General features: G+C 46.6%; 1 protein-coding gene across 1 annotated transcript in view; it reads right to left on the bottom strand.

Annotated features, from left to right (window-relative positions):
• Window positions 1–17,936, bottom strand: part of LOC144826256 (uncharacterized) — a 257,403-nt gene that overhangs the window by 107,196 nt on the left and 132,271 nt on the right. The window contains exons 13-14 of the mRNA XM_078684620.1: window positions 15,835–15,930; window positions 9,375–9,494 (exon numbers count right to left, since the gene is read on the bottom strand). Coding sequence (XP_078540746.1) covers window positions 9,375–9,494; window positions 15,835–15,930 — 216 coding nt within the window. The remainder of the gene's footprint in view (window positions 1–9,374; window positions 9,495–15,834; window positions 15,931–17,936) is intronic.

Here is a 17,936-nt window from a genome sequence, read left to right as displayed (position 1 = left end):
TGGCTGCGACGGGGGATGTCCAGGATGAGTCGTGCTGAGGCGTTCTGAATCCGCTGGAGTCTCTTCTGGAGTTTGGCGGCGGTTCCGGCGTAGAGGGAGTTGCTGTAGTCCAGACGGCTGGTGACGAGGGCCTGGGTGACCGTCTTCCTGGTCTCGGTGGGGATCCACCGGAAGATCTTACGTAGCATACGCAGGATGTTGAAGCACGACGAGGAGACGGCGTTGACTTGTCTGGTCATGGAGAGGGAGGAGTCCAGGATGAAGCCCAGGTTGCGTGCGTGGTCCGTTGGTTGGGGTGCGCTGCCTAGGGCGGGGGGCCACCAGGAGTCGTCCCAGGCGGAGGGTGAGGATCCCAGGATGAGGACTTCCGTCTTGTCCGAGTTCAGTTTCAGGCGACTGGTCTTCATCCATTCGGCTACCTCTTTCATCCCTTCATGAAGGTTGGCTCTGGCGGTGGCGGGGTCGTTGGTGAGGGAGAGGATCAGCTGGGTGTCGTCGGCGTAGGAGATGATGTTGAGGTTGTGCTGGCGTGCGATGTCTGCGAGGGGGCTCATGTAGACGTTGAAGAGGGTTGGACTGAGCGAGGACCCTTGAGGAACGCCGCAGATGACTTCGGTGGCTTCAGATCTGAACGGGGGGAGGCGGACTCTCTGTGTCCTTCCGGCGAGGAAGGAGATGATCCATTCCAGTGCCTTTTCCTGGATTCCCACGTTGCTGAGTCGCTGCACTAGTGTACGGTGGCAGACAGTGTCGAAGGCCGCGGAGAGGTCTAGGAGGATGAGGGCCGCTGTTTCTCCGTTGTCAAGCAGTGCTCGGATGTCATCGGTGGCTGCGATCAGGGCGGTCTCGGTGCTGTGGTTGGCTCGGAAGCCAGACTGCGAGGGGTCGAGGGATCCGTTCGTCTCGAGGAAGGCGACCAGCTGCTTGTTGACGGTCTTCTCGATGACTTTTGCAGGGAACGGGAGCAGCGAGATGGGGCGGTAGTTCTTGAGGTCGGTGGGGTCGGCTGATGGCTTCTTTAGTAGAGCGCTGAGTTTGGCGTGCTTCCAGCTCTCCGGGAAGGTCGCGGTGTCGAAGGAGGTGTTGATGATGTCCCGCAGGTGGGGCAGGGGTCGGTCGGAGATCCGGAGTGGATGGAGTTCATCGTGCGGACGGTATCCTCGGTGCTGATCGGGGTCCAGGCGCAGAGGGTGGTGGTGGGGGGCAGTGGTTCGGTCGTGGCGTGCGTCGGTTGAGTGCTGAAGCTGTTGTGTATGTCCGCGATCTTGTTGTGGAAGTAGGAGGCGAGGGAGTTGCAGAGGTCTTGCGAAGGGGTGATGTCGCTGTTTCCGGCGTTGGGGTTGGAGAGCTCTTTGCCGATGTTGAAGAGTTCCTTGCTGTTGTGTGCGTTGTTGTCCAGTCGTTCGTTGAATGCAGTTTTCTTGGTTGCGTGGATGAGTTGGTGGTGTTTTCGGGTGGCGAGCTTGAGGGCAGTCATGTTGTCATCTGTTGGGTCTCTGCGCCAGGTTCTCTCGAGGGCTCGGCAGTTCTTCTTGGAGCTCTTGAGTTCGTCGGTGAACCATGGGGCTTTCTTGCTGCCGGGTCTGCTAGGCGGGGTCCTCAGGGGGGCGAGGTCATCTGCGCAGGGGGGCGAGAGAGCGCCATCTGCTCTGGGGAATGAGCTGTATTTTTCCAGCAACTCGCTGTGGGGATTGGGCCACTGCACTGCCATACTGAAAAGATCAGTAGTGACTACACTGCTGGCTTCTCTGTGCAAATGACTGCCGGTCATTTAAAGCATGCAGGTGTCCTCCGGTTATTTGTGGAAATTATGCACCTTCGGGGATTCAGAAAAAAACATAAAAACACTTACAAATCTAAGGAATTGATAGATTTTAATGCATATTCCTAATTCTAAACTATACAGATTTTCCACCGTTGGAATGCCTGCTGGTTTACGGCTGCAAATTCACCTTAACTATTTTTTATTTCAGGCATTCTTATTCACTGTGGAGAAACCCACTCTCCTGAACACCTTGAAAGATGAGTAGTTTAGTTATAAATAACAACCATATAAACACTTATCTCAGCATTTTCTGGCACTAACTCTAGATGTGTAAATGGAGTGTGAAAACAACAAGAAGGTTTGTGAATAAGTACTGCTGTTCAATGTATTTTTCAATGGCCGACCAGTAGCATCTTTGTGGGAAAAGCCAATTTTTTCACCCTGTCCCTAAACCGTGTTCAAAATGTTTGTGAATCGTGTCCTGCAAGATCAGTTCCTCAAAAGCTTGAAGGCTCCTTTGAGTAATGTGAAATGTCTGATGCCACAATAGTACCTTGTAGGCTTTCTTCTGCAGGAAGGTAATTGGAATGTAGTTCTACTCGTGGTGCGATCACCTGCTATAACAAGAGTAAGGCGTCTCTACTGGTGATTGCTTTCTACTGTAAGTCTGGATATCAGCCACATATGGCATCTGGTAGAGTTTCTTCCAATACGTTGTTCTTCCAACGCTAAGAAGTGTTCGCTCTTACAAGAAAGCCTTAAATTGGTGGAAACTAATATGGCAAAAGCAAAGGAGCGGTATGTAAATCAAGCAGATGTCAAGAGGTAGACAGACGCATTTCCAAAGGGAAAGCTGGCTTCGTTATTCTAAAACCAAAAAAACATTACGGTGGCAAACAAAATGTCATTGTAGTAGTTCGTCCTTTCCCAGTACATTGCACGATCAAGACAGAAGCATTTCAAAGCAATCTTGCTCCTTCAATGCAGATCTATCCTTTTTCCTTGTAATCAGCATAGGTGCCAGATACGTTCAAACCACAACCCTTAACGTCGCATCAGTAAGAAGCAGATGAACCCTTGTCCATGCAAGCCTTCAAGTTTTCCTGTAGCTCTTTAATCCTTACCCTCAACTTGGAGTTTGCTTATCAGATCCAGTTTGACACGCAATGTCCAGTCCGAAACTAGGGCTTGAAAAAAGGGCTGTGGGTTAGGGCTGGATTGTGCTGTTGTGGGCATAGGAAGACACAATCAGATCCTATTGTACCTGTGAGCTCTTCTGCGGGCATTGGTTTTCTTGGTCCGTGTTAAGATGCTCCTTAAATTAAGTACCAAGAACAGGCACAAAGGTAATGACTGCTTCTGAAAATGGGAAATCATGAGTATTGGAATTTCTGGTCTTTGAGGAACTGACAGAAAAAATAGATGTGAATGAACCAAAAGACGTTTATCATGTTTATACCCCACAACAATGAGAAAAGAGCAAGTGGCAAACGCCCCTTTTTTCACATAGTGCCAACGTAGGAACAGATCAAACAGAAAGTGAAAAGGAACCACAATCCTTATTGGAAGTCTATAGCCCTGGATGTCAATCTTACAGTCGGAGCCTCAAATGAACCTGGGATATATACGTTGAGGGAATACATCCTCGTAGAAGGACATCATCTTTACAACATATGAGGTCTGTCAAGAGAATTCATTACTTCAATACTAATTCTCAGTTGGAATGGCCGCCATGTGGTTTCTCTCTAAATATTCATATTCAAGCCGGTCTCTCTTATATGGAAAAAATAAAGTGGCAGAATGAAACACATCAGAAACATGCATGTATCCGAGAAGGAATAGTGGTTTATATTGTATCCATGTTAGATAAGGCATGCTGTGAGGAGGACCTGGGAGGACAATAGAAATTCCGGGAGCTTTTTTCTCGTGAAGGCCAAATTGCAATTCATTTTTGTTTTTAAGCAATCCTGTGGGTCTAGAAGGGCATTACAGGAACGGGTACGTAGTTACTTAAATAAATGAACAATGAATAAAATAATGAAATGTTGATTTCCACTGAAACATGTGGTTGTCAATTGATTACGTCTATGAGGCAAACAGAACTAAACTTACAAAGGATTGGGTGGCACCTAAAGCCCCAGGAAGGATGGCACAAATTACAGGCAATATTGTAGTTGGATTTGTTAATACTCTTAAAACACTAGCGTGAATCGACATGGATACATTTCAACACTAGGGCACCAATTCTGAGAAAGATTTATGCTTTTTTTTATTGTGTCAACAAGAAACGCTGTTTAAAGCAAAAGAACAACAGTATGTAGGACATTCAGGTGGTAGATAAAGGGTATTTTTTAGATAAGCTGTTTGTGAGTAGTGAGTCTGAACAATAAACAGACTAAGCAAATACCAATAATCACATTAGAGAGGCTTTGGTGAATTGGGTGAAGGTTCCACAAGGATGCATGTATGTTGTCATCATGCATGAGAGATAGGTGGCTTTAAATATGAGATTAAGTCGTTTGAATAAAGACATTATTGCTGATAACCAGCTAATTTGGTAATGATAGAAGGATGTATGAGTGTGCCTCAGAATGTGCTAAATTTTGAGAAATTTCTGATGGAAGGAACAAGTAGTAAGAGAGGCTAACAAGGAGGCTATCGTAGTAGTCTAACTTGCTCAAGACGAGTGTGGCGAATAGTACTTCAAACTCGTGAAAGTGTATATAAGGATGGGTTTTGAATATAATGAGAATCACACCACCGCTGGGTTATCTTTGATGGTGTACTATATCTATACATGGATGCAAGATATTTGGTAGCTCCAAAGCCTCCATTTGGAGAATTAAAATTTCTTTTCTACCAACCCTGTTGTGGATGGTTCTTTATTCGCTCAGCTGCCTAGGGCAGACTATAAAAAATTAGGGATTCATTTCGAGCCTGGTGGGTGATCTGCTGGTGCTCCAGGGGTACGGAGGTCAATCAATCAATCAATCAGCAATTTGCATAGCGCGCTACTCACCCAGTAGGGTCTCAAGGCGCTGGGGGGAGGGTTCTGTTACTGCTCGAAAAGCCAGGTCTTGAGTTGCTTCCTGAAGGATAGGTGGTCCTGGGTCAGCCATAGGTGGATGGAGAGGGAGTTCCATGTCTTGGCCGCCAGGTAGGAGAAAGATCTTCCTCCAGCGGTGGCTCTGTGAACGCGTGGTACGACGGCGAGGGCGAGGCTGGCCGATCGTAGCTGGCGGGTGGGTGTGTAGAAAGTGAGGCGGCTGTTGAGGTACTTCGGGCCCATGTCGTGGAGAGCCTTGTGTGCGTGGGTGAGGAGTCTGAACGTGATCCTCTTGTTGACGGGGAGCCAGTGCAGGTCTCTCAGGTGGGTCGAGATGTGGCTGTGGCGAGGGATGTCCAGGATGAGTCGTGCGGAGGCGTTCTGTATGCGCTGGAGTCTTTTCTGTAGTTTGGCAGTGGTTCCTGCGTAGAGGGTGTTCCCGTAGTCCAGTCGGCTGGTGACGAGTGCCTGGGTGACCGTCTTCCTGGTTTCGGTGGGGATCCATCGGAAGATCTTACGGAGCATGCGCAGGGTGTTGACGATACGGCATTGACTTGTCTGGTCATCGAGAGGGAGGAGTCCAGGATGAAGCCCAGGTTTCGTGCGTGGTCCGTTGGCTTGGGGGTGGTGCCCAGGGCAGGGGGCCACCAGGAGTCGTCCCAGGCGGCAGGGGATGATCCCAGGATGAGGACTTCCGGCTTGTCTGAGTTCAGTTTCAAGCGGCTGTTCTTCATCCACTCGGCGACGTCTTTCATCCCTTCGTGAAGGCTGGCTCTGGCAGTGGCGGGGTCGTTGGTGAGGGAGAGGATCAGCTGGGTGTCGTCGGCGTAGGAGATGATGTTGAGGTTGTATTGGCGTGCGATGGCTGCGAGGCGGCTCATGTAGACGTTGAAGAGGGTGGGGCTGAGTGAGGATCCTTGTGGTACACCGCAGATGACTTCGGGGGCCTCGGATCTGAACGGCGGGAGGCGGACTCTCTGGGTTCTTCCGGCGAGGAACGAGATGATCTAATCCAGAGCCTTACCTTGGATTCCGATGTTGCTGAGGCGCTGTATTAGGGTGCGGTGGCAGACAGTGTCGAACGCCGCAGATAGGTCCAGGAGGATGAGGGCCGCTGTTCCTCCGTTGTCGAGCAGGGATCTGATGTCGTCGGTGGCTGCGATGAGGGCGGTCTCGGTGCTGTGGTTGGCTTGGAAGCCGGACTGCTAAGGGTCGAGGGATCAGTTTGTCTCGAGGAAGGCGGCGAGCTGTCTGTTGACGATCTTCTCGATGACTTTGGCAGGAAAAGGGAGGAGCAAGATGGGGCGGAAGTTCTTGAGGTCGGTGGGGTCCGCTGTTGGTTTCTTCAGGAGGGCGCTGAGCTCGACGTTCTTCCAGCTCTCCGGGAAGGTGAGGGTGGTGAAGGAGATGTTGATGATGTCCGGGAGTTGGGGTGCGATGATGGAGTCGGCCTTGTTGAAGACGTGGTGGGGGCAGGGGTCGGTTGGTGATCCGGAGTGGATGGTGTTCATCGTGCGGGTGGTGTCTTCGGTGCTGACCGGGGTCCAGTTGCAGAGGGTGGTGGGGGGCATTGGTTTGGTGGTTGGGTGCGTGGTCTGTGCACCGAAGCTATTGTGTATATCGGCGATCTTGCGGTGGAAGAAGGTGGCGAGTGAGTCGCAGAGGTCTTGCGAGGGGGTGATGTCTTTGTTTCCGGCGTTGGGGTTGGAGAACTCTTTGATGATGCTGAAAAGTTCCTTGCTGTTGTGGGTGTTGTTGTCCAGTCGTTCTTTGAATGTTGTCCTTTTGGTGGTGCGGATCAGCTGGTGGTGTTTGCGGGTGGCGTTCTTGAGGCCAGTCATGTTTTCTGTGGTCTGGTGGTGGCGCCAGGCTTTTTCAAGGGTGCGGCAGTTTTTCTTGGATGTTTTGAGTTCGTCGGTGAACCAGGAGGCTTTCTTGCTGCCGGGTCTGCTGGGAGTGTTCTTCAGTGGTGCGAGGTCGTCGGCGCAGTTGGTGAGCCACTGTGTGAAGGTGCGGGCTGTTACGTTGGGGTCCGTTGTGCTGGCGGGAGGGTTCAGGCGGAGGGAGGTGGTGAGCTGGTCGGCGGTGATCTTACTCCAGCTCCTGCGAGGAACCTGTTGCGGGTGGTGGTGGGTCGTGGTTCTTTTGAAGCTGAAGTGGACGCAGCTGTGATCCGTCCAATGAAGTCCGGTGGAGTGGCTGAAGGAGATGTGCTTGCTGGAGAAGAAGACGGGGTCAAGCGTGTGGCCGGCGTAGTGGGTGGGGGTGTTCACCAGTTGCTTGAATCCGAGGTTGGCGAGGTTGTCCAGCAGGGTGGTGGTGTTGGTGTTGTTGTTTTTCTCCAGGTGGAAGTTGAGGTCCCCTAGGAGGATTTAGTCAGCGGAGGGGAGGGCGTGCGGGCTGATGAAGTCCGCGATGTCTTCGCTGAATTGGGTGTGTGGTCCCGGGGGTCAGTAGATGAGGGTCCCTCTGAGGTTGGTCTTGGGGTCGGTGTGTATCTGGAAGTGGAGGTGCTCGGCGGCGGAGAAGGTGTCATCGGAGTTGGTCGTGATGCGGATGGTGTTCCTGTGGATGATGGCGATGCCTCCTCCGGTCTGGTTGACGCGGTCCCTCCGGGTGATCTTGTATCCGTCCAGGATGGCTATGGCGATGTCAGGCGCTGAGGAGGTGTTCATCCAGGTTTCTGTAAGGAAGGCGATGTCTGGTGATGTTGTGTCGAGCAGGTTCCAGAGTTCGACAGCGTGTCTGTGGACGGAGCGGGTGTTGAGCAGGATGCACTTGAGGTGGTTGTTGCTGGTGCCTGGCCTTTTGGGTGCCGTGCAGGTTTTCAGGCAAGTGAACTTGCAGGCTTGGCAGCTGAAGGGTCCGTGGGTGCGTTTCGGGGTGGCTCAGTAGCAGGCGGGGTTCCGGTCAGGTTTGAGTGCGTTGAGGGTGGCGGCGTCGTAGGTCCGTCGTGTGGGCTGGCATCGACGGGGGCCAGGGGTCCTGGCACTGGGCGCGATCCAGGCGCGGACGGGCGTAGACGGGCTTGTCTTTGGCGCGCCTTTGGCGCACAATCGGGGCGCCCGCTGCGCGTCCGCGCGGGCTCCATATGAGGTGAAGTGGGAGGGAGGAGCAGCTGGGCGGCGGGAGCGGGGCGGCCAATCGGGTAACAGAAGAAAAAGGGGGCAGGGCCGCGAGGGAGCAGCGGGAAGCGGGGAGCAGGGAGGGGCCACACCAGGGGTAACGGTATCACGAGGCAAAAAAAATAGAGAATTACAGAATCAAGAAGGCACAAAAAAGATAGTTAAAGAATCACGAAGTACAGATGGTAAAAGCACACAATGAGGGCAACAGCGGGGCAGAAAGGAAACGAGCAGCAGCAGGGGCACTGAGGCCAGGGACGAACCTGTGGCGCAGGGCGGAGACGCGCTACAGCTGGCGAGCCGCACGGCGTGGGGGGTGTCCTGGGACACAGTCTCCTTCACCATCCGTCCCATTTAGAGATGCCCTCTTGCCTGAATAGGATCTTTGTGCTTTATCGGGAGCCATGACAGTATTGCAAGTTGGTCAAACAGGTGCCATGCTTAAAGCTCAAGCACAGCAAACTTTTTTTGTTTTTAGAAAATAAACTCCTGAACTAGATGTTTTCTCTTAGCAAAGATCAAATGGTCCTGCGGTGCAGGGATTTTTATGCCTGTGGCTCCCGTCATATTTTCTCTGCCCGTACCAGTCATGTATCTTATGGTGGATATGGTCAAGGTAAATTAATAGCTTCAGGCAGAATAGGGTGGGGCGACTGTCACTGCAACCTAGCAGCTCGTTGGTGGACAGGTTGCCAGGTCTGTGATTAACAGTGATGGATGCTCCACTGGTGTAAACCTAGAGCTTCTCCGACTCTAAGTAGAGTTGGGGAGCCACAGGTTTGGGGGGCAGAGACACCATCAAATAGACCCTGGTAAATGCCCTGCAGGTCTACCAGGGGCTGGAGGCAGCAGAGGACAGTCTATTCTATTTAGAGATGCACCTGCCCTGTAGAGATCTCTTCACTGTGAGGGGTACTGTTTATAAATATTAATAAATTAACACATATAACTTGACATGAATTGTACACAACACCACTCATATGGGAAAGTCTAATAGCGGTAGGTAGTACAAGGGCTATCAGGCTTCAGATCTTTCTTTCCACATTGAGAACTGTTGAATGGAATATCCTTTCTACAAACATTTATAAGACATTTACCTTCTCATGTTTTAGGAAAACACTAAAAACATTCTTGTATTGGATTTGTTTTGAGCGTATCAGTTGTTGTAACTTTGATAATGAATACTACCCTCTCACATCCACCTGGAACTTCATATGTGAATCAAAAAAGGGTTTTGCTGGTTTTCCTACTGATGTTACTGCTTTTTAATTATTTAGACAATGTACGTTACCAAGTATGTTTTACGGTTCTCGGTCGTTGCATTTGTGAGTATGATACCCACCCCTGTGTCACTATGATAAAAAACAGAAACTTATAAAGTACAACACTCAAAGGGTATTTTGGTGAAGGAACCAAAAACCTTGTCCCCAAATGTTACCATTTGTTGGCGTTCACTGGTCAGTCGCTGCAGCTCATTCAGAGCAAAGGCCGCCTTCCTCTCGCACACCTCCAGGTCCTTTGCCGCCTGCTGGATCTGCAAGAGCAACTCCCGCCTCTCCTAAAATGAAAACAATGGACTTAAGACTTTGTGACAGTAGTAGGGTGACAAGAGAGGCATGAAAAATTACCATTGCAGTCTAGCTCGTCTTTAGCAAGCGAATGACTTGACAACTCCGGAAGAATTAAGCCAGGCTTTGCTGTGTGATTGAGGGCGCAGTTCAAGGAAAGCCTTGTTCAAAACAGGTCTTTTTTTAAGCATATAGCTTTCACCCTGCTGTTCAATTCAACTAAAATGAACACCTTCCAGTATAGTGGATAAAGTACATATTCAGTATGTTATTGGTCATAGCTAGCGTTGTACAAGAATTTGAATGTCTTTCTTTATCATTAGCCTCCCAGAGCCTCTCTGCCCAACAACTGACATGGAATTGGCACCAACAAGAGTACCACTGGACTAAAATGAAAATGGAATACATAGGTGTGCATCTCATAACCAATGATTCACAAACATGAACTTTTCGTCTCTCCTGAGATAGCACCCACGGAGCATAACATTGAAGAAATTAAGTTAAAAATGACAGTAATGATTAGGAGACTTTTAGCAAATAAAAGGGTTACTAGAAGTATGGGAATGACAACGTGCCACGTTATAATATGATTCTTTTACCCAAATGTTGCAAACATTAGAGTGGAGTTTGAAGTTGATTATGAAGTAGTTTTGCCAGATTATTTAAGGAATTATGAGCGAGTGCATCAGTTATAGTCGCATGTTTAGGTTAAACATTCGTGGTTAAACACGGCATCACAAGAAAATCCGGGAGTAGACAAGAATAATGCATGCTGGTAGAGTGAAGAATTTTCCAATTGTAAAGACCAAAGAGGTCAAGGATAATACCACCTGTTGATCATCACGGAGGGTGGGAACATATTTAAATGCAGAGCGAGAGGGTCTGTGTAATCGGCTCATTTGAACAAGGAAGATGGTGGCGATGGTACGCTAGATAAACAAAATGAAAGGGTGACGGATTTGCGCCGAGATGACTAAACGGGGATGCCCCCCTTTTTAAGAACATGACTCATTTTTCTGTCACGGTAAGCGGAGGTTCCTGAATGCGTGTCTGCACATTGAATCTAATCAGAATCTAGTTTAGTTTGGGGTTTCTCTTAAAATACTGAGTGAAAGATCGTCAGGTGAATTAGAATACACACTGCTGAAATAGAGAGCCCAGTATGTTAGTTTAATGTGTCCTACCGCGAAAGTGTAACATATGTGAATCCACTACATGTTTTAATGGAGGTTTTCAGTAATTTGTAGATCGAAACATGATGATGTAAACTTATTTTGGTAAACAGTGTTTAAAATGATGTATTTGTTTGCAATTGTAGATGTCCCTGACGAAGGGAGGTTTTCTCCCGAAATGCATTGGACCAGTGTAATAAATCGTGAAACGGAATCGACCCCATGCTTCTGAGTGCTTTTTAACATATGGAAAACTACAGATTGAATATAATGAATTGAACTTGAGAAAATGTATGGATAAAATGAAAAGAGAAAAATGCAAAAGAGAGAAGGAATGAAATAAACTTGATTCATTGGATTTAATCCAGAACTAGGCTGTGCGGCTTTTGTGCATCCAAAATGAGGGTTCACCGTACTTGCTGATTTTGTTGTAGCGCAATGAGACGAGCGCGGAAAAAGCATCGCACGCCGTTAACGTGAAAAGCAAAGGGACTAAAATGAAAATGGAATACATAGGTGTGCATCTCATAACCAATGATTCACAAACATGAACTTTTCGTCTCTCCTGAGATAGCACCCACGGAGCATAACATTGAAGAAATTAAGTTAAAAATGACAGTAATGATTAGGAGACTTTTAGCAAATAAAAGGGTTACTAGAAGTATGGGAATGACAACGTGCCACGTTATAATATGATTCTTTTACCCAAATGTTGCAAACATTAGAGTGGAGTTTGAAGTTGATTATGAAGTAGTTTTGCCAGATTATTTAAGGAATTATGAGCGAGTGCATCAGTTATAGTCGCATGTTTAGGTTAAACAGTCGTGGTTAAACACGGCATCACAAGAAAATCCGGGAGTAGACAAGAATAATGCATGCTGGTAGAGTGAAGAATTTTCAAATTGTAAAGACCAAAGAGGTCAAGGATAATACCACCTGTTGATCATCACGGAGGGTGGGAACATATTTAAATGCAGAGCGAGAGGGTCTGTGTAATCGGCTCATTTGAACAAGGAAGATGGTGGCGATGGTACGCTAGATAAACAAAATGAAAGGGTGACGGATTTGCGCCGAGATGACTAAACGGGGATGCCCCCCTTTTTAAGAACATGACTCATTTTTCTGTCACGGTAAGCGGAGGTTCCTGAATGCGTGTCTGCACATTGAATCTAATCAGAATCTAGTTTAGTTTGGGGTTTCTCTTAAAATGCTGAGTGAAAGATCGTCAGGTGAATTAGAATACACACTGCTGAAATAGAGAGCCCAGTATGTTAGTTTAATGTGTCCTACCGCGAAAGTGTAACATATGTGAATCCACTACATGTTTTAATGGAGGTTTTCAGTAATTTGTAGATCGAAACATGATGATGTAAACTTATTTTGGTAAACAGTGTTTAAAATGATGTATTTGTTTGCAATTGTAGATGTCCCTGACGAAGGGAGGTTTTCTCCCGAAATGCATTGGACCAGTGTAATAAATCGTGAAACGGAATCGACCCCATGCTTCTGAGTGCTTTTTAACATATGGAAAACTACAGATTGAATATAATGAATTGAACTTGAGAAAATGTATGGATAAAATGAAAGGAGAAAAATGCAAAAGAGAGAAGGAATGAAATAAACTTGATTCATTGGATTTAATCCAGAACTAGGCTGTGCGGCTTTTGTGCATCCAAAATGAGGGTTCACCGTACTTGCGGCTTTTGACAGAAGACCTGAAGGTTAAGATGTTTTCATGCCTCTTGTGCCTCGCGCCTTTCCTTTCAGCATTCTCCTATTGATGAAATACTGCTGAGGGCTGGAGGGGCTTGAATCCTCTGATGTTAGAACTGCTTACTCACTGGTGAATGCTGCAGTGGGTATCTTCTCTGGAATATAAGGTGTTATTGGAAATAAATGCAGAAAAATTGTCACCTAGGTGATATATGTCCCCGCCTAGTGATTCTGTGTTAAAATATTGATAACACACGGTGTGCATCCTTCTCCATGAGATGAGGTTTCCTACTTGTGGCTTCCGGTTCAGAGTGCTGGTGGAAGCCGTCCATTGGGTATTCATTCTAAGCCACGCTCTGGTGTTCCTCTTTCTGACTTCTGTATGTTAAGAAGCATCCCTGCACTATACATATACTTGTGTGCAGGCAGGGTCAGTATCTGCATTTGGGCTTCTGCACTGTCACTCAGCCAGCGCGCTTATGTCTTTCTCGTGAAGGCTCAGTGGCATGGGTCAATAAGTGAACTAGGATTTTGGCTCCTGGCATCTGTGGCAGCAATGTGGCTGTGAATGTCCTAACTCAAGATGGTGACCATTTCCTGTGTGTAATTCTTTGTCCAAAGGATGCTGCATTTTCTTCATTTTAACACACCAGTGGATCCATTCTCTATATGGAATCCAAATCATCATGGCTTCTTGTTCATCTTGCTTTTCCTATCACCTGGACCCCTGGGAGTTGTAGTTCATAACATTGCAGTGTCCAGGTTGCTCCTCTTCCTGCCGGGGTCTTCCTCGCAATCTGCTCTTTTGTAGTCCAGTCCTTTTTCTCTATGCCAGACAAACAAGCTCCAAATCATGTACTCTAGTGACCAGCCTGAAAATCAGGTTCTTTTTACAAGGCTCTAGTGTTGTACATACAAGACTAAAACTCATTTTCCAATGTTGCTATTCCTTAGAAGCTTGAAGGCCAGACCTGTATTGACATTCCATTCTAGATCTTACAAGCTTCAAGATGCAAAGGGACTACTGAGGTCACTCCTACATCCAGGAAAGAACGTGCTTGGCTCATTTGAGTACAAGACACACATTTGTTTTTTCACTAGGCCTAGTTAAGGGATTTTTTTAAACATTCTGCAATATCCTATGTACTATTTTGCATTTTGAGGAGGGGTCTTTCCTTCACTATAGACTTCTTCTAGTCTGGTTCCAAAAGATTACATTATTTTTTTGAACGTTTAACAGGGTATCATGGCACTAAAACACCTTAAGAGTGAGGAGTGCTGCCACACGCTGGAGATAATTCCATAAAACATGTATTAAAACAACTGTATTTTACCGCAGCAATTTAAACCCAAGGCCAAATGCACCTCTTGTGTACACACCATGCATGAATTTGACTAAATATGAAGATTAATTAGGTACAATTCATAGTGGCTTCCTTGCTGACTCCTCCTGGCACCCATGCTGAACTAGAATCAGGGCATGTCGTTATCTGTAGCTTCTAAATATCGGGCGAGCAACCTGTGGCTTAATAGATGAAGCAGTTAAAGTGGGGCTTCAACAGGACACATGTTGTATCTTTCTTTTTTATTTCTCTGTCCCTTTAATCATTTGGATGTGAATGCCATTAGAAGCTGGTCTTAGTCCAGAACTTGTAATTGCTACTCATCCTTTGCCAATAAAGATCAGAAAGAGTGCTGTGTCTAGCAATTTCATCCCTCCAGGCAGAAAGTAGAAACACAACTCACTGTCTCTGCCAATGAGACAAAAATGTCTTACAATAGACTCCAAGTTAGATTTTCACCTTGATCTCTCATGCCACAAAGAGATAGTATCCCATTGAAAAAACACCGACACCGCCTCCACGGATTTCTTCTAGGAAATCATTGGCCTGAGTTCTTGGGAACACTGCTGTATGTCATAAGGAGAACGACACAGAAAGTTTGTATCTGCAAGTGTAGCAGGTAGATTTCATGTGTGGAATGTGGGCTTGAATACAAATTGGGACAGACCGCGCCAAGACATCTCCTTGTATATATTGCACTATACATAAAACATATCACAACAACCTGATGTGTTCAAACGAGTTACACTGTAGACTCATCAGGATACTCTTGTATGTGCCACCGGTGTCAGTGGAGTTATTTAGTAGATTTTTTCGGTGGAGTGGGCGTCACATGAGTTTCGAGAGGAAGCTCTGTTATTTGAAAATAGTGTGTCCGATGGTGCAGAAGTAAAATCTCCAGAATGAAGCATTTGTCTCTCTCTCTGGAGGTGCACAAGGATGACCTACTGAGTGGGCATGGTCTGTCTTGAGAAAGAGGGGAATGCTCTTCTGTGTGACGATTGTGTGTCATGATAGGTCTACGACCTCTACATCGCACAGGAGAAGCATGAGGGAGGTCTCAATAGTGCATGTGCATCAGTTGAACAAGAAAGGCTTGCGGGTGGAGAAGGATCTCAGCACTGATATTCACAAGGCTGAATGTATCTCGGTTTAAGTATGATGAAACCACTTGTGTAGCGATGGCAATTCAGCATAGATATTCAGTAGAGCGCATGTATCTCAGGAGATGCACGAAGAAATCACTTGTGAGGAGATGGCACTTCATCAGGTTACTAAGCGTAGCTGGAATGAGATGGAGTGAAAGACCTGTGATAAATCCCTCTGCTCGCGAGTCTTAAACATAGATTGAAAGAACATGTAGGGAATTAGGTATGTAAAGTAGATACATCTGCTGTATGTATTTTAACTGCATATATTTTAATTGATTATGGTCATATCGAATGTTTTATTTGAATTCTGTGTTTTTAGTTCAGAATGTGCACTTGAAACTTTAATTCTCTTATGTACAGTAATACAATGACATGAACAAGTTATACACTACAATGCATATGTTTTAGTAGTCTGAGGAAGGCCATCAGTGTGGAGATTTTATCACAGACATGACCCACAGTGGATTTGTCTCGGGTGATGCATAAGGAAGGTCACGTGTGGAGGTTTCATCTCAGTATAGATATCAGCTACAGAGCATTTGTCTAAGGAGTTGGGAATTCTATGAGGAAGACATCCTGTGTGAAGATGACGTCTCTGAGTAGGTATTTGCTAGACCACATGCATCTCAGGAGATATATAAGGAACTCCCGTGTAGAGAGGGCATCTCAGGGCAGATATCCGCTATTATGAAGGTGTCTCAGACGCAGAAGAAAGATCTCTCCAGAGCATGCGTGAAGATGTATGAGCAAGGTCTCCAGTGTCATGCATGTGTCCTTGGAAGATAAGTATTACGAACCAGGTCTCTGGAGATGCATGGTTGAGATCTCTTACAGGGAGCATGCCTCTTTACATTTTGAAAGGGATGGAACACTCGTCCCGACCCATGCATCGCTGAGGATGAGTGGTAAGATCCCCAGCAGGGTTTCTTTTCCCTAGTGATACACACCCACCTCTTCCCATTGAGCGGTCAGTCCCTGGAAGCTGGCCTTCAGCTTGGCAGTGGTCTCTTCATGCTGCTTGTTGACTTTGGCGAGTTCTGCTGCCAACTGAAATAAAGATATATTTTAGTAAACAGAACTGGTAAGAAAAATTATTTGCACATACATTTAATCTGTTACTCCATCTTTCACTTCCTTTTCCTTATCTTGTATACAGCAGCAGTTCCTCTGCAATGGTGGTGGAGCATCACCCCACTGGCTCAAAGCCAGCCGCTGAAAAATAAAACAATATTTTGTTATTGCTTTATCTCTCAGTGACTGACTCCGCCAGCATGTGTAGGGAGGTATGAGGCTGGGCCATAGGAGGGAATAGGAATAGTGTACATGTGCACTTCTGTGCATGTCTGTCTGTTTAGTCGGCCGTCTTGTACAGCCGGGTTAAAGAAACAGCATAGGCTCCGTATGGCTGATCAAGCGTTAAACCAGCCCACTCAGGTCAATCCCACGCTGCTCTCAAAGCATTTGCGATTCAATTCACAGGAGACTTATCTCAAGAGGAAACAATAATCCCATGTGATACACTGGTAGAGCAATACAGCTTGAACACATGGCACTTTGATATTCAGAGGAGGTTTGTCACAGCACTTCGCAGTCTCCCTGAAGCATACCCACCTCTGAGCTGCACACTCATCCCCCGATTTAGCCATTCTACACCACTGGCAACACTATGCTTGTGGCTCGGGCAATCAATTCAGTCTCAAACTGATAATCTGGATCAGCTGAGGAAAAATTGGCAGATAGATATGAATAGGTCGGGCCTTGAATCTGAAGCAGTGGGAGAAACTCGTATCACATCCCACCAAAATATCTCCAAAGCACTGGTTTCCTTCAACATACTACACCATGCATACATGGCCTCCTAGCAGCAAAGCAGAATACATTCAGGAGCCATGTCATGCTTCCAGGGAAGATATCAAGTACATGTTTTGGCACTATAATAATGTGACAGTTCTGAATTTGAGCCGGTGGAGTCCACGGCACCCATTTTTGGGGACCGCTACCTATTTTTCCTTATCAGACATTGACCACCAGCAAGAGAGCTAAAAACACACAAAGGAAGAAAAAGATGGAAAACTGTCAGAAAGGGAGAAAATAGCAATGTGCATGGCTGGGATAGAGAGGTAGGGAATGTCTGACAGTGAATGGAAGAGCCATTAGGCTGAGTCAAGACTATGCAGTCTTGATAGTCAGTGTGACGACATTTACCACCAACTCAGGGGCATAGACACTGAGAGGGGACTGCCGACATACCAAAACAGGGAAGAGAGCCTGCTGAGTAATCGGATAAGTGAAAGGAAAAAGGGACCAACTACAGGAGTGGAAAGTAAGGAAGTGCACTCCCCCAGAACAACAGGGAAAGAAACGGCGGACATCTTGTAACGGCTAGCCCTACATGAGACCTCTCTTAACTTAATTTAACTTAACCTAACTTAATAAGGGATAGTTAAACTAATTCTTACGGCTTGGTAACGCAGCTATAAAGATATAATTAGAGGATAGCAGAGGAAATATACTTACCACGAAATATTGGTACTTGACCTATTTCTAATCCTCTGACTACCACTGTACAATTGCAAGCGATCAAATCAGAACTAACCACCTTAAGATTTACAACGGGAAAGGAAAATGGATAATAGATACCGGGCGATGGCTAGCTCCAAAGCACAGAGTATAAAATATCCCCCTTCGCTATCCAAAAATGCTGCCAAAAAGTTTAGACATAACACATTGAGAAAGAACCCAGACATACTGTTCGCAGACCCATACTTTGATAGAGTCAAAGGCACCATAATGAATGACTTGATTTTCTACACAAATAAAACAGCGAAATGGCGCTATGCCCTCACAGAAATGCTGTTCATAAAAATTATGAGAAACATTCCTCATGGCACAAAAATAATGTCTTCCCCGTCAATAAGATGCAATGCAGAATTATGCATCACTTTATATAAAACGGGAATAGTGCTGATACAAGCAGCTAATAGGGACCTGGAAGAGTTTGAAAAGTCTTTCCTAATAATAAAAGAAACTCTGGAGAGACCAAGACACCAACC

This window comes from Lissotriton helveticus, chromosome 3_2 (genome assembly GCF_964261635.1).
Source record: "Lissotriton helveticus chromosome 3_2, aLisHel1.1, whole genome shotgun sequence".
Lineage (NCBI taxonomy): Eukaryota > Metazoa > Chordata > Amphibia > Caudata > Salamandridae > Lissotriton > Lissotriton helveticus.
This window is presented reverse-complemented; position numbering and strand designations above follow the sequence as displayed.